The 14,065-nt window shown below is 40.8% G+C and overlaps 3 protein-coding genes across 7 annotated transcripts; 2 read left to right on the top strand and 1 right to left on the bottom strand.

The window, feature by feature from the left end:
- Positions 1-4,457: 4,457 nt before the first annotated feature.
- On the top strand, positions 4,458-7,227 carry LOC133969947 (dicarboxylate carrier SLC25A8-like). 5 transcript variants are annotated; one of them, XM_062406686.1, is made up of 8 exons: positions 4,516-4,615; positions 4,896-5,016; positions 5,208-5,349; positions 5,457-5,664; positions 5,755-5,952; positions 6,051-6,152; positions 6,284-6,464; positions 6,549-7,227. In XM_062406686.1, the coding sequence occupies exons 3-8, from the start codon at positions 5,221-5,223 to the stop codon at positions 6,661-6,663; spliced, it is 933 nt and encodes a 310-aa protein (XP_062262670.1). In that variant the 5' UTR covers positions 4,516-4,615; positions 4,896-5,016; positions 5,208-5,220; the 3' UTR covers positions 6,664-7,227. The 5 variants fall into 5 exon arrangements, with proteins under 5 accessions (XP_062262665.1, XP_062262667.1, XP_062262670.1 ...); XM_062406681.1 differs by lacking the exon at positions 4,896-5,016 and having other exon boundaries at positions 4,458-4,615; positions 5,213-5,349; XM_062406683.1 differs by lacking the exon at positions 4,896-5,016 and having other exon boundaries at positions 4,500-4,615.
- A 1,256-nt stretch (positions 7,228-8,483) lies between these two features.
- Positions 8,484-12,122, top strand: ucp2 (uncoupling protein 2). The gene is made up of 8 exons (XM_062406687.1): positions 8,484-8,571; positions 8,675-8,823; positions 9,126-9,328; positions 9,542-9,758; positions 9,840-10,037; positions 10,125-10,226; positions 10,316-10,496; positions 10,591-12,122. The coding sequence occupies exons 3-8, from the start codon at positions 9,203-9,205 to the stop codon at positions 10,703-10,705; spliced, it is 939 nt and encodes a 312-aa protein (XP_062262671.1). The 5' UTR covers positions 8,484-8,571; positions 8,675-8,823; positions 9,126-9,202; the 3' UTR covers positions 10,706-12,122.
- On the bottom strand, positions 10,912-13,681 carry LOC133969861 (dnaJ homolog subfamily B member 13-like). Its single transcript, XM_062406568.1, has 8 exons — positions 13,614-13,681; positions 13,403-13,506; positions 12,978-13,139; positions 12,726-12,874; positions 12,495-12,548; positions 11,504-11,620; positions 11,336-11,412; positions 10,912-11,062 (listed from the first exon to the last, which is right to left on the bottom strand). The coding sequence occupies exons 1-8, from the start codon at positions 13,679-13,681 to the stop codon at positions 10,912-10,914; spliced, it is 882 nt and encodes a 293-aa protein (XP_062262552.1).
- Positions 13,682-14,065: the final 384 nt, after the last annotated feature.

Below are 14,065 nucleotides of genomic sequence, written 5' to 3' on the forward strand. Positions count from 1 at the left end.
CTTTGATTTCATTTCCTCATTGGTTCGCAGGGGCACTCTGGGGGTGATGAGATACTGCCCTCTATTGGTCACAAATAAAACTCAAATATTGAGAATATTATAGCAGCGTTGTCGTTTTTTTATGTACATTTTAAATAAAGAGAAAAGTAAACAGCAGCAACGGTTCAGTTAAAAAAGAAGACGGACTGATTTCTTTCTTCCTTTCTTTGGGACTGATTTCTTTCTTCCTTTCTTTGGGAGCCTTCAAACCAAAAGTTTATATAAAACATTTGATAAAAATAACTGCTACACTTTTTGCTATTGTATTTGGGATTTTTAAGCACTGTTGAAACCGGACTCAACCCAATGTAAATGCATTTCTAGAGTCAGGACATTGTGATGCATACAAACAAATAGAGAAACAATAGTTAAAGATGACCACTGTTGATCTTACGCTTTCAGCATTTCATTTTATTTTGAAATGGTGACTTAATAAAAATATTTGCGTACATTCATATAGATTAATAAAAATACCTACAGGTCCGAAACAGAACATTGTTCTATCCTCTGACTAACAATAATGAATTGAACACAGGGTGGCGGCAGTGCACACTCTGGTAACAGGCAAAATGTTTGAAGAGGCACTCCATTGGTTGTCCACACAGTTTACTCACCATATTTGCTCTTTAGCAGGAGAAAAAATCTCTGTGGCTCTGAAAGAGTCTGTGGAAGTGACCGTTAAGGTGTCATAATTATGTCATCAGGGTTATCTTATCTTATCTTATCTTATCTTACTTTACCTTATCCTGTGGCTGAGATGGTAAATTCATAACAGAAAGCATGTGTTACAAACAAGTGGAGTGAATCTGTAGCAGGCAGAGAGGGGCAAAGGTAAAATCGATTTGCATTGTGGGATATGTCGTTTTTGAGGGGAAAAGACAGCATATCTGACCCCTGCTGCATTAGTTAGACTTTTTTCTAAAAACATCTCTGGAAAGTCTATTTTTGCATCGGAAAACACTTGATTAATGGTCCATTACACATCAAAATTAATATAAGGGCATAGCAGGAGGGTGAGTTTGCTGCTGGTGACCTTTTTAGAATAATCCAATAATCATTACTTAATAATCTAGAAAAAAACCTGCAGGCTTCAGGGTGTGTTTATGATCACTGGGAACTTCAGTTTCTCTTAGCTACCATTTAGTCAGTCTCTGTTATTCAATGGGAGACATTTGATAGTAAATGCAGTTACATAAGGCGTGTGTTATGACAACTGATCATGTTACAGACTTGTTATTTGGCAGAAGAGGACAGGACGAGGTGACAGTGGACAAACAGAGCTGCCCACGTAACAGATTTACTTTAAAATTAGTACGAAGATTCCTTTATAAGCCAGTGTGAGGACTCGGGTTAAAATCATCTCATTCAATCAGCAGAAATGTTGAGTCAACCCTCTCAATTAAACAATCAAACTACTGAGGTACAAATCATGGTTGGATTGTAACACAATGGACCCCTGGGCACAGACTTATCAAAGGCCGCCCTAACCTCACACCAAAAGACACACCATGGTTTTTAGTTGATATTTTATCTCTTTCTGGAAAACTGTCTAATTGCATTTCTCTGTGGTTGTTTTGCGTGTGTTTATTGTCATAATTTCCATGGCCATTTTGTGTCTTTGCAGCATTCTTTCTCTTTGTGGACATTATCGCTTTTGCATCTTTGTCAGATTTATTGCTCGGGATGATTTCTCTCTTTCTTTTTGTGGTTTCTTTGCATCTCTATGATCACGTTGTGTATCATAGATCACCTGTCTCTTTAAAGTTGTATTGCATCCCTCTTTGTTTTTTGTGTGTCTAATTGTGTTTATTTTTTGTAAATTGTTCCCAGTTGTTTGGTGTTTCTGTCGTCACTTTGTGTCTCTCTCTAGTCAGTTTACCTGTTTGTGGATGCTCCGCTTTTTGTTGCTGTTGCTTTTCATCTCTTAGCAGCCATTTGTGTATTTTTATTGGGTATGTGTTTCGTTCAGTCACATTCAGCAGGTGAAGCCAAGGAGATCGGGATATCTTCCTGTGAGTTATCCTGCAGTCATCTCATTCAACATCTTAAACCAACTCTCCCCTCCTATCTGAACAAATCGCCAACACAACACACAAAGTATACATGTTGAACACATGGCTCGCACCACATGTACCATGCTCAGAACGTGTTCCATGTGTTGCCTGATGGTTGCTTGGAAGAACAGTTCACAGATTGTGGTTTTGGAGCAGTTATCATCTGGACTGCGTCAGAGGGTGACAGGATCTTCGCCCGATGTTCTCTCTAGGAAATATGATTTATGTAGCACAATGTCAGAGGCATTTGTATGTCCTTAGCCAAGCCCCAGATTATAAAGAACATGCTGTTCCGACAGAATGGATGTATATGAGTCTCTGATACCTAACGTTGTTTTCAATGGAAACTGGAATCATTTCAGATTAGTTTTAATAAAGACGTGTCACAAAATTTACTGGAAGTCCCAGACACTGTGTACAGCTCATTTGTCTGTTTCTGCAAACAGCTGAGTCTGGTATTACTGGTATTAGGAGTGAATGCATTTGTTGTCCCAGTGTCATACTGTTATTATCCAAGAAGCAAGCAAGGCCCTACAAGCTCAGGCCTCTGATTTGATGTTTAGGGAATACAAAAAAATGAAGAAAAAAAACAAGCAAACATAATCTTAATTTATACAACTCATTACAGTGTATAGTACATACATTTGAGTCCACACTAAAGTTGTGTCCCTGTCTTTCCTTCACCAAATGTCTGGTTGAACTAAGGTTATAACCAAAGTTCACGGGCAAACAGCTCTGTGAATAAGGAGGGCTGCTGCTTCACTGTGCTCCACTAACCTTTATGTGACGCAATGGCAGATTATATTAATAGAATTAGAGCATCGAGTAAAAGAGATTAGTTGTTTCACGGCACTGACTCAAGGTTCGTGGTATTCTTAGTGCTGGAGACCACAGAGGCTGCCGCATGAGTCTCATTTTCAAACGTTGTGGGGGGTGGTCAGTGCAGACTGGTTGAAGCCGGACCATCAAATTGTTTACTGGTCAGACTGTGTTCAAAGGTTATTCACATTGTGTTCTGACGGAGCTGTTTTTAGAGTTGACCATAGGAAGCAGGTGGTGAAAGTAGCGATCCGGCTCGTCTGTTTCATTCTTGATGACACTTTGAGTTTGACCCTTTTCCGTCTTTGCATTGCAAATTGAATGAGAAGAAGAAAAGGAAATGCATGAACCCAATCCTAAATCGTTACATCTTTGATTGCAACATTTGCAAATTGAATGTGTTCATCCTTTGCCATAGTTACACCCTTCCACCAAATTCCATGGAAAGTGCGTGTGAGTGTGTGCAATCGATGTGCATGTGAATGTGAATGTGAATGATATACTGTCAATATATATTCAACATTTTTTTCTGAAAACAACCCCAGGGATTTTGAGACACTTGTATTGAGGAATATGAAGTGGTTGTAAACTTAATACAATAGGTTCAAGTACTTAGACACACAGATGTAGCAAATGTTTATGTGAAAAGCAATGGTGGTGCGTGTTAGAATATAAAGGATTAACGCTACATTTTTGGGTATAAAATATCATCCTGACACGTGTCCCAGCAGGTGAAACATTTTACTGTATATCTAGTGGTCTGAGGTTCGCACAGTCAGCTGAAGGACCTGCTGTGGGCTCGTTGGGGACGGTGACGTGGAAGGTCACATGTATAGAAGCGTGCACGCTCAGAAGTCCAACACTTGTGTCCCCCCCTCTCCAACACTTTCCATTCAGCATCGTATACCCGCACAGATGCGAACGGGGGGGATGATTGCGCACACATGCTATGTGCATCCGCCCATTGGAGTTCATTGTAGGGATTGGCTGAGAAGTATGACGGGTCCTTGTAGCCTGGAACATTGTGTATCCTCACAACTTGCAGGGAGGAGGGTGGGAGGGAATTCCTGAAGCTCCTTGGTCAGTTTAGCATTTTGCTGTGGGGCACCAACACCCAGAAGAGAATGCAATGCAAACGTTATCCACTGCAGGGCCCCTGTCATCCAGTCAGATGCCCCATGGAAGCATTTCTGACTGGCCACCTATATGAGCCAATAGAAACAGGAGGAATGCTGTTTGATGTCAGATGTTATGTATGAACTGTTCTACACCCAGGTTTAAATAGAAATGTTATGGTTAACTCCTTAAACTGTGGAGGTAAAACACATTCTCTACTTTATGATATTATACTCTATATTAAATGTGAAACAACATGAATATAATGTGAATGTTTACACATGTTCAGAGATCAGCAGGCTTCCATGACGAGACTGTCAGGAGCAGATAAACAAGTACTCAAATTTCCGTCTGTGTCTCCCTGATGGCTATTTGGTAAACATGAGATTCGCATAACGAACACTCGGGCCTGTCAGGCTGCCCTGCAGTCATGTGCAAAAGGTGTCTATAAATTCAGCGGCTTCTCCGTCACAGAGCAGTATGAGCACACAGCATGACGTGGGGACGCAAACGGGACTAAGCTCCTAGAGGATTCTATACTCTCTCCGCTGTGTTGGGTTATAACTTTCCTGGAAAGATATACTCAGGTAAAGTAACAATGATTTTGTTTTTGCAACTCATCAACTTATGTCACTTGAGTAAATTATATTTATTATATCAACAACGCATGTTTTATATCAATTAGTTTGTCGGAAAATATATCCCATGTGGTGGACAAAAGATAAAGGATTTGCATATCTGTTTCCTGTATCTTTGAAGTACAACACATTTTTCAGTCATCATAATGATAAACCTATACATACATAAAATACAAACAAAAAGACTCTTCATGCATCACCAGTTAATGATAAATGTTTGCTTTCATAGTGAGTGGCAGTGCTTGCTGGATCACTTCATATAAAGTCTAAGGACCTAGACATTTCCATAACCGAACCACTTCCAAAGATTAATTTTCTTCTTGAGAAAAATAAAATCTCTTAACTACAAGGTACGCACAACGATGATTGCCACCAATACACCCAGCTCCCTAGATATTTCCATGAGAACACATGAAACGTTATAATCTGTGTGTGTCTGTCTTGCTGTGCTGATTGATTGTGAGTCTGTGAGGTATCATATACCTCACAGATATCTAGGGCAAAGAGCATCAAGATAAACTTTTTCCATTCGTCTCATCAGAGCAGGTGTAGAAATGGTTGGCACGAAACCCATGGACGTCATGGTGCCCTCTCAGGCAGTTAAATTCTTCGGAGCAGGCACCGCCGGTTGCATTGCTGACCTCATCACCTTTCCCCTGGATACTGCCAAAGTCAGACTACAGGTGAGCTGCACAGAGCTGAAAAGGACTCGACACCTGCTGATTTTAGTTTTGTCTTTACTTTTACCATAACCTGCCGCTGGGAATCCTTGAATGTCATCCTATCCCAGATTCAGGGAGAGGCTAGTAAAATCGAAGGGGCCTGTGCAACCAAGTACAGAGGAGTGTTTGGCACCATCATGACCATGGTGCGCACAGAGGGGCCCAGGAGTCTTTACAACGGCCTGGTGGCAGGACTCCAGAGGCAGATGAGCTTCGCCTCTGTCCGAATCGGCCTTTACGACTCCATGAAGCAGTTTTACACACGAGGCACTGACAGTGCGTAACCTGAGCATCATCGAGTTATATTTAAACAAGGTTGTTTCTTTCCTGCTGCTTCAATTTGACTAATGTAGATATTTTGCTCAGGCACTGGGATTGTGACTCGGCTCATGGCAGGGTGCACCACAGGAGCCATGGCTGTGGCTTTTGCCCAACCAACGGATGTGGTGAAGGTGCGTTTCCAAGCCCAGGTACGAACGGCTGATGGTGGCAGGAGGTACAACAGCACCCTAGATGCCTACAGGACGATTGCTCGAACTGAGGGAATAAGGGGCCTTTGGAGAGGTACTGCTTTCAATAGAAAAATGCCATTTTAGTTATTGCTTAACGTGTAACTTCCTTTCACGTTTTTTTTTTAATCATCCTGTGCTGCTTTCTTCCAGGCTGCTTGCCCAACATCACTCGTAACGCCATTGTAAACTGTGCAGAGCTGGTGACCTATGACATGATCAAGGAACTCATCCTGAAGTATGATCTAATGACAGGTGAGCAAAAAAACACATATGTTGTAGAAGGTGCAGATCATATCTAGCAAGTATCGTAACTCCTTTTGCAACCAAGTTAAAAAAACAAAAGATATCGAGGTAAAATAGGTTTGGCTTCTCTTCCTCTGCAGACAACCTGCCCTGCCACTTCACAGCCGCTTTTGGTGCAGGCTTCTGCACAACGGTTGTGGCCTCTCCTGTGGATGTGGTCAAAACACGGTTCATGAACTCAGGAGCTGGCAAGTACAGCAGCGCAAGCAGCTGTGCTCTCACCATGCTGAGAAATGAAGGACCCAAAGCTTTTTATAAAGGGTAAACACACGCTAACCTAACAGTGAACCACAGAACAGTAAAATAACCTGGCCACAATTGTTAACTTCTCTTTCATTTCCTCAGGTTCATGCCTTCTTTCTTGCGACTGGGGTCCTGGAACATCGTGATGTTTGTGACGTATGAACAGATTAAAAGAGAAATGACCAAGGCACAGCACGGCTGGGAGTCGCCATTTTGACCTCACCTCATTAGACTTCAGTGTTGCAGAGACACAACGGCCTTGCCTTCACCACAGTGCAGTGGAGACCCAGTGGTGACCCAGAGTTGGAAAAGGGGGTCCATGGTCACATAACTGAAGTGGCTCAGAGCTGAAGCTGAGGCATCATAAGAGCTGACATGCTGTAAAGACATCTGGAGGAAGGAGTGGCTCATTAAACTCCTGAATCACCACGGACATTGTGGGCACAATAACACTCCACGATGAGGATGTATTTTCATGTTTACAAGAATGAACTGTATGAATGATCTGCATCCAGGGCAGGTTTTCCATGAAAGGAACAGAGAAACTGGATCAGGCTGTATTTGACCTCAACAGTGATCATGTTTATTTGACTTTGTCTTGTTGTGGACTGTTTACAATGTTTACCATGTATGTATGTTTTGCATGTAGTCCGGAATCTGTAAGTCCATATTAGTGCTGCTGATTGTAAATAACATGATGTATCGCCGGTCGATAAGTCACATGAATAGAATATATTGTACATGAGGCTGAAATGAAAAAAAATAAAGTGCCAGTTTTTTATTTCTTAGTCCATCTTTAACCTAAAAACTTCTGAACCAACTATTACGAGTACTGGGATGATTGGAAGAAACAGTTTGCTTGCTAAAACGACTCTGCACTAACTCTTACCTTAAAACTTAGTCTTAACCCTCAAACATGCTTTGGAAAAAGTGTGGATTAGCCAAAATGGTCCTCACAAATAAATAAATACGAGTACACACACAAGTGTAGGAGCTCAGGTGCCAAAGCATCTTTTCATCACGGTTTATATGCCACTTATTTCATATGGGACCTGTCCAGGGTGTAACCCTGCCTCTCGTCCAATGTCAGATTGGCTATTGCTCCCCCCACGACCAATGAAGGATAAGTGGTATGTATATTGAATTGATACCAGGCAGGTTACGTTTTCATCCCTGTCTGTTTGATTGTTGGTTTGGTTTGATCCAAATAAAAACCCAGATTTAGTCAATTTAAAAGTGGTTTCATATGAGGACTGCTTGGCCTTGGCGGATATGTACTCTGCTGTAGGCCATTCTAATTATTATGATGAAACTTCCTTTATACAACTTCACCAACCTTTCCCTAATTATGTTGCATTGCTTTACGGAGCTCTATCATGGAAACATGTTTGCGTGTAGATTCCCCTTTATTCGTATATAAAAACAAAACTTTTGTGAATTTATTTTCAAAAACACAATTGAGGGTTGTACCAAATTTATTGATGCAGCACCAACAGGTCATGGACAGGACATTTTAACGAGGAGCAGTCGTATATGTTAACGGGCCTGAACATACGGATCTAATATGGTGGCCGACGTACTATGTGTTCTTGTATGTTCTTGTGATTTCAGCATGACTCAGCACTCTGCAAGTCTGCACTTGCTGTGCTGGGATTCTAAGAACAAAGCTTTATACAGATGCTGCACCCAACCAGAGGATTCTAAGTTAGAAAATCTAATTTTTTCAAACATCATTTATTTTCAGGAAATAGTAATTTCTCAAATTGTTCTGCCTCAGGTTTGTAATCTCTTGTGATGTGGGTGTGGTTGATCTGAGGGAGATTGATTATAAAGCCAAGAGGACAAAAGATAAATGAGGCAGACCGAGCCCCAGACTGTTTTTCACACAGACAGGTTTACGGTCGGCCCAGGGGAACAGCGGGCAGCCCATAGATGTAGTGGGGGTTGGGCCGTAGGAACAACACATGCAGTGATGTAATAGCATCCCAGCAGTATTTAAAGGGTGGTTCTCTTCCTCACACTTCTGCATTCAGTCCATGCGTCGGTTAATTTCATTCATTTTGAGCTTTTCACTTCAAGATTCTCTGCATTTCACCGGGCTGTTCAACATCTGAATCAAATCACGGTACAATCTTAAATATTATGTTTCTCCTTTGTACGACAGTATTGTTTTTGTTGATACTTTATACATTTCTATGTTGTTTTTTAACTTGTTTCTGTTTTCCCAGGATTTGGAGTATGATCTTAAGACCAATCACTATAAAAAAATCTTCTATGGAAAAACAAGGACATCAGTTTATAGCTAGGACAAAGTTCAGTCAGAGGGACACATTTAGAGAATCCTGATCTCAGAAGTGTTTGTCCTATCACCTTAAAGGTAAGAATCAGTTCAGTTCAAAAGTTCAGATTTTGATAAGTTGATGCTCGTGTCCATGCATCCTTTTTCCTGTCTGCAGTTGTCAGTTGTATTAAGCATCAGTTAAACCTGTTTTTAAGAATACCCTTTTACTTAATTAGCATGTTATATGAACCAACTATTGGGTTTATCATATAGAGCTAAGTACATAAAATCAATTATATAATGGTCTATTGCATATTTTGTTATTCTAATGATTTAACTTTGCCATGGTGCTCGTGGAACACAATAATCTTTGGAGGCAATGTGGTTTATTTTTGCAGATTTTCAGGAATCTCTGGTCCTGTCCACATCAAGCAGGTTTCAACTGTCCTTGTGTTACTCCAAATAACTCGGGAAAATGGTTGGATTTAAACCTGCTGATGTGCCTCCATCGGCAGCTGTGAAGTTTTTGGGAGCAGGAACTGCAGCATGTATCGCTGACCTCCTCACCTTCCCCTTGGACACAGCCAAAGTGCGACTGCAGGTACAAAATAAAGTTAATATGTGTGTCAACATAAACATGTACTTTTCATCAACACATCATACATGTGCACATAGATATAACATTTTGTATATTCTAATCTAATCAAGTCTGGAGGTGCTGGGGATTTAATTACTGACAAGCTGGTTGGTGGAGGGACCACCCCCTAATATCCTATCTTTAGTTGAATTTAAATTTCCCATTGTCCTTGCACAGATCCAAGGGGAGGCAATAGCCTCTTCAGCAGCGGGGAATGGGTCAGCGGTGAAGTATCGAGGTGTATTTGGTACCATCACTACCATGGTGCGCACCGAGGGACCCAGGAGTCTTTACAGTGGACTGGTGGCAGGACTCCAGAGGCAGATGAGCTTCGCCTCTGTCCGCATTGGCCTCTATGATTCTGTAAAGCAGTTCTACACCAGAGGCTCTGAGAGTGAGCATCTGTGAATGTGTTATTATTGTTGGTCTAGTTGCAAAGGTCCTGCGACAATCACCTCTCTCCTCTCTGGTTCAGATGTAGGCATTGGCGTTCGGCTGCTTGCGGGATGTACCACAGGTGCCATGGCGGTTGTGATAGCTCAGCCCACAGATGTGGTGAAAGTCCGCTTCCAGGCACAGGCCAGGTCCTCTGGGGTCGCCAGACGCTACTGTAGCACAATTGATGCTTACAGGACCATTGCTAAGGAAGAAGGCATCCGTGGACTTTGGAAAGGTAGACTCATTCATGATAGTTGCGAGGATCCTGAAGGCTATCCTCCAATTTCTTATGATGAATGTGTTCATTTCACTTCGCATGCAGGCACAGCTCCAAACACTTTGCGGAACGCGACTGTCAACTGCACAGAACTGGTGACGTACGACTTCATCAAGGAAACACTTCTAAAGTCCACGCCCCTGACAGGTGACACAATGGCTGCAGCCCAACATAATCCAGGAGTGATTGAAGGGTTTCTCTTCCTGGGACACTAATTTACAGCCTTCCCTTCACAGACAACCTGCCCTGCCACTTTCTATCAGCCTTCGGTGCAGGGTTATGCACGACAGTCATCGCTTCACCTGTCGATGTGGTCAAGACAAGATATATGAACTCTCCTCTTGGCCACTACAGAAGCGTCTTCAACTGTGCCGCTACCATGATGACCAAGGAAGGACCACTTGCCTTTTATAAGGGGTAAGTGTTTTTTACAACAGGAAAAGAATGGCTGTGAACAAAATGATGTTATTATGAATTGTCATTTTTCTGATTTTTCCGCGCTCCTCTAAAGGTTCACGCCCTCTTTCTTACGCCTGGGCTCCTGGAACGTGGTGATGTTTGTGACATACGAGCAGCTGAAACGGGCCATGATGGCAGCAAATCACAACTGCACAAGAATTCTGTGATTTCTGCCCAGTAGAAGGCGGATGTTGTTGCACAGATATTATGTTTACAGATTTCTTAGCCTTTAGTTTCTTCCTTTGTGTTTATTTACTCAAAGTATCAATGCTAAGTAATACAAATTGTGCTTTGATGGAAAAGGGAAATAAAACTGAGTACAATAATCATAGATCATAGGGTAGAAACAAGTGTACTAAAATGTGATAGATATTTATCTCAAAGCTTTTTTGATCAGATGCTTTCTGTCAACGGAGAGCTTCTCGGGGAACTGGATGTCAAAGTAAATAATGAGGTCTCCTCTCTGTGAAGGATCCTGGAACAGCGGCATTCCCTCTCCGGGCACCACTTTACTGTATCTAGGGCTGAAACAACAAAATGATTATTGATGGAGATGAGGCACAAAGCCAAAACAAATCCTTATAGTGATGTCCCTGTTAACTGTATGGGTGAGGTAAACTATTTGAATGGATCTCTCTCATTTCTCATCTCTTGCTGTTCTGATCTTAATATAAAAAAAAAAATCATCTAGCTTTTATAACATCTGAGATCCATGTAAAATGAATAGTACAAAGAAAATACAATATCACAAGTATTACAGATTTCCACATTTGTCCCCAGTACAGAAAGGTACTTACTGCACAATGTCGTTGATGGGAATATTGATTAGCCTTCCATCTATGGTCTGCACACTCACGGAGAAGCCAGTCAAGGCCTGTGGAAGAGGTTTTATTTTGTTTTAGTGTTGTTTTTTGTACCAAATCTTTAGGTTTAACTGATAAAGACACACATGTTATATGACTCACCATCTCCAGAGAGATTTGGGTCTGGTTGATCAGGTCATCATCTTGTCTTTCAAAGAGAGGATGACTCTTCTGCCGCACTATGAACACAATATCTGCAGGGATGCTGTTTGGTCCCAGCTATGTAGTCAGAAGATTAAAAAGCATGTAAAAAGTATTTGATGGCAATCATTTAAGTGTTCCTAAGTTTACATACAGTCTGTGTACCTGAGTGGCTCGATGTTAGAGAGGGATCTTCTGAGGACACCTAGTGGTGGTCCTTTGGAAATACTACCATGCCACAACTGAATGATTAGATAAACTTCACAAAAATGTAATTGGCATACTTGTTCATATTAAACTCGTATTTTTCTAGTGTCTTGACTTCGTTCTGACGTTATTCACAGTTTAAAAATTGCTTTTGAAAGTTTGAAAAAAATGTAATATTGGAATTTAACAATCTAGTATAAAATGAAAGACTTCATAAAAATCTTTCCAGTACTAAGAAAATGTATAGTTCCCAAATGATTAATCCAATAAGGAATTACCCTTCCTATACGTGTATTAATGATTTTTATCATTTGATGATATCCAGTTTAAATCTGTAGATGTTGCATTATTATAATTATAGGAATTGTATGTTCTTTTTTCAACCCAAAACTTTTCAGCTGTAGGAATATATTTTCTTCTTTTCTTCCATAATTAAATTTTCGCATAGGTATATTGCTAGACTTCAAGGTTACAATATGCTTAAAACTAGGGTTGTCTATTATAAAGTCCCATTTGCTGAAAATTCTGAATCAGTAACCTAAACTCAGGTCTTGTGAGATATACTGTATGGTGAGATATATAGAGTAAAGGTGAGCAAAGTAGATTTTTGTAATGCTTTTCAAATGCATTTAACATTTTTAGAGCGTTTTTAAATATCAAAAAAAATAATGTTGTTTAGTTATTTTACCTGATCTCCCTCTTTTGAGAAAACAATTCTTGTGCCTTCTTTCCATCCAGGACTTACATCTATAGTGAGGATCTTGTCTTTTACATTGCATGATCCACCCTCATTCATAACCTGTTCAAGAAATAAGGTAAAACTTAAATTAATACATTTATGTGATTAGTTAGATGTACCAAGTCATTTAATTTGTGCCTGTGAGTTGCTTTCAGCTTAACTACTGAATGTGTGAATGATTCGACCACTGAAAGACCATGTAATCTGAAAGGATATCTCACAGTCAGATGTTCTTACATTGCGATATATCTTAATCTTTTTTGTGCACCCATGGAACAGATCATCCAGGGACAACTCAAGGTCTCTCTCTATTGGGGGGTCTTGTGTCTTCACCACGACTGGTTGCAGGCCAACAAACTGAAGCGGTACATCATTTGCAGAGAACACTATTGATAAATATATGAATTAATTAGGCAAAAATGAAAATTGTGCTAGTATTATGTTTGACAAAACATATTACTGTATGGAATTTGTCTCAATTTTTTTCACCTGCAAATGGGTTGTCACCTCCAAAGAACTGTTTAAATGTTTTTTCTGGATCCCCGTGGTAGGCATATTTGGAGGACCAGGCCCCACCTCTGCCAAACTCAGGTGGAATCCCACCCTTTAGTCCCTCCAAACCAAACCTGTCATATGTTGCCTTTTTCCGAGCTGTAACAAGGAAAACACATATTGACACAGTCAGTTAATACGCTGTGTGCTAAAATGTGGACAGTTTTGTAGATTTATAAACTAAACTCTTTCCCTGTATTGTACAGTAATTTTATAGTAAGTTATGTATACGTTGAGTCCTGAACCATCCCTTAGTTATGAGGGATACAAGTTTATTTACAGGTCTAGACTGGTCTCTCTCTCTCTTTCTCTCTCTCTCTCTCTCTCTCTCTCTCTCTCTTTTCTCTCTTCTGGTTACTAACGGTCGCTGAGAACATCGTAGGCTTCCCCCAGCTGCCTGAACCTCTCTGCGCTTCCTGCTTCTTTGCTGCTGTTTGGGTGAAACTTCAAAGCGAGACATCGATATCTGGCATAAAAAGGTAGAAATCAACAACAATAAAAAGAACAGCTGATATTAAACATGTGTGAAGGGGTTTACGTTTTCAGCATTGTAATTTAACGAGAGAGACCTACGCCTTCTTGATATCTGCAGCTATGGCGCTCTTGTTTATCTCAAGTGTTTTGTAGTAATCTTCATCCATGGTGGAAGTAAATGCAGTAAGGGGAAGCTTAAATCGCAATGTTAGCTCATAGAGGCAATTCTGGTGGCCTGTTGCCACAATGTTTAGAGGCAGTTGCCTTTGTTGCCACACTGTTTGAAGGCAGATGTCACAGTTGCCAGCATGACAGCTGTAGCGATACCTCCTCTAAAGATGAAAGCCTGTGGAGGGAGCAGCCTTTGTTGCCACAATGTTGGAGGCAGCCTTCAGAAAGTGTTTGGCGGGCAGTTGTCATTGACACTTTCTGAGAGTTGCGCAACTTCAACGGTTTGTGATTTATTCAATGGGATATATACTTGCAGCCTTTGTTGTATCACACTGAAAAATTGCTTATGTTACTCTGTTGGCATTTGTATATTGTTCCAC

This window comes from Platichthys flesus, chromosome 15 (genome assembly GCF_949316205.1).
Source record: "Platichthys flesus chromosome 15, fPlaFle2.1, whole genome shotgun sequence".
NCBI classification, from domain to species: Eukaryota; Metazoa; Chordata; class Actinopteri; order Pleuronectiformes; family Pleuronectidae; genus Platichthys; species Platichthys flesus.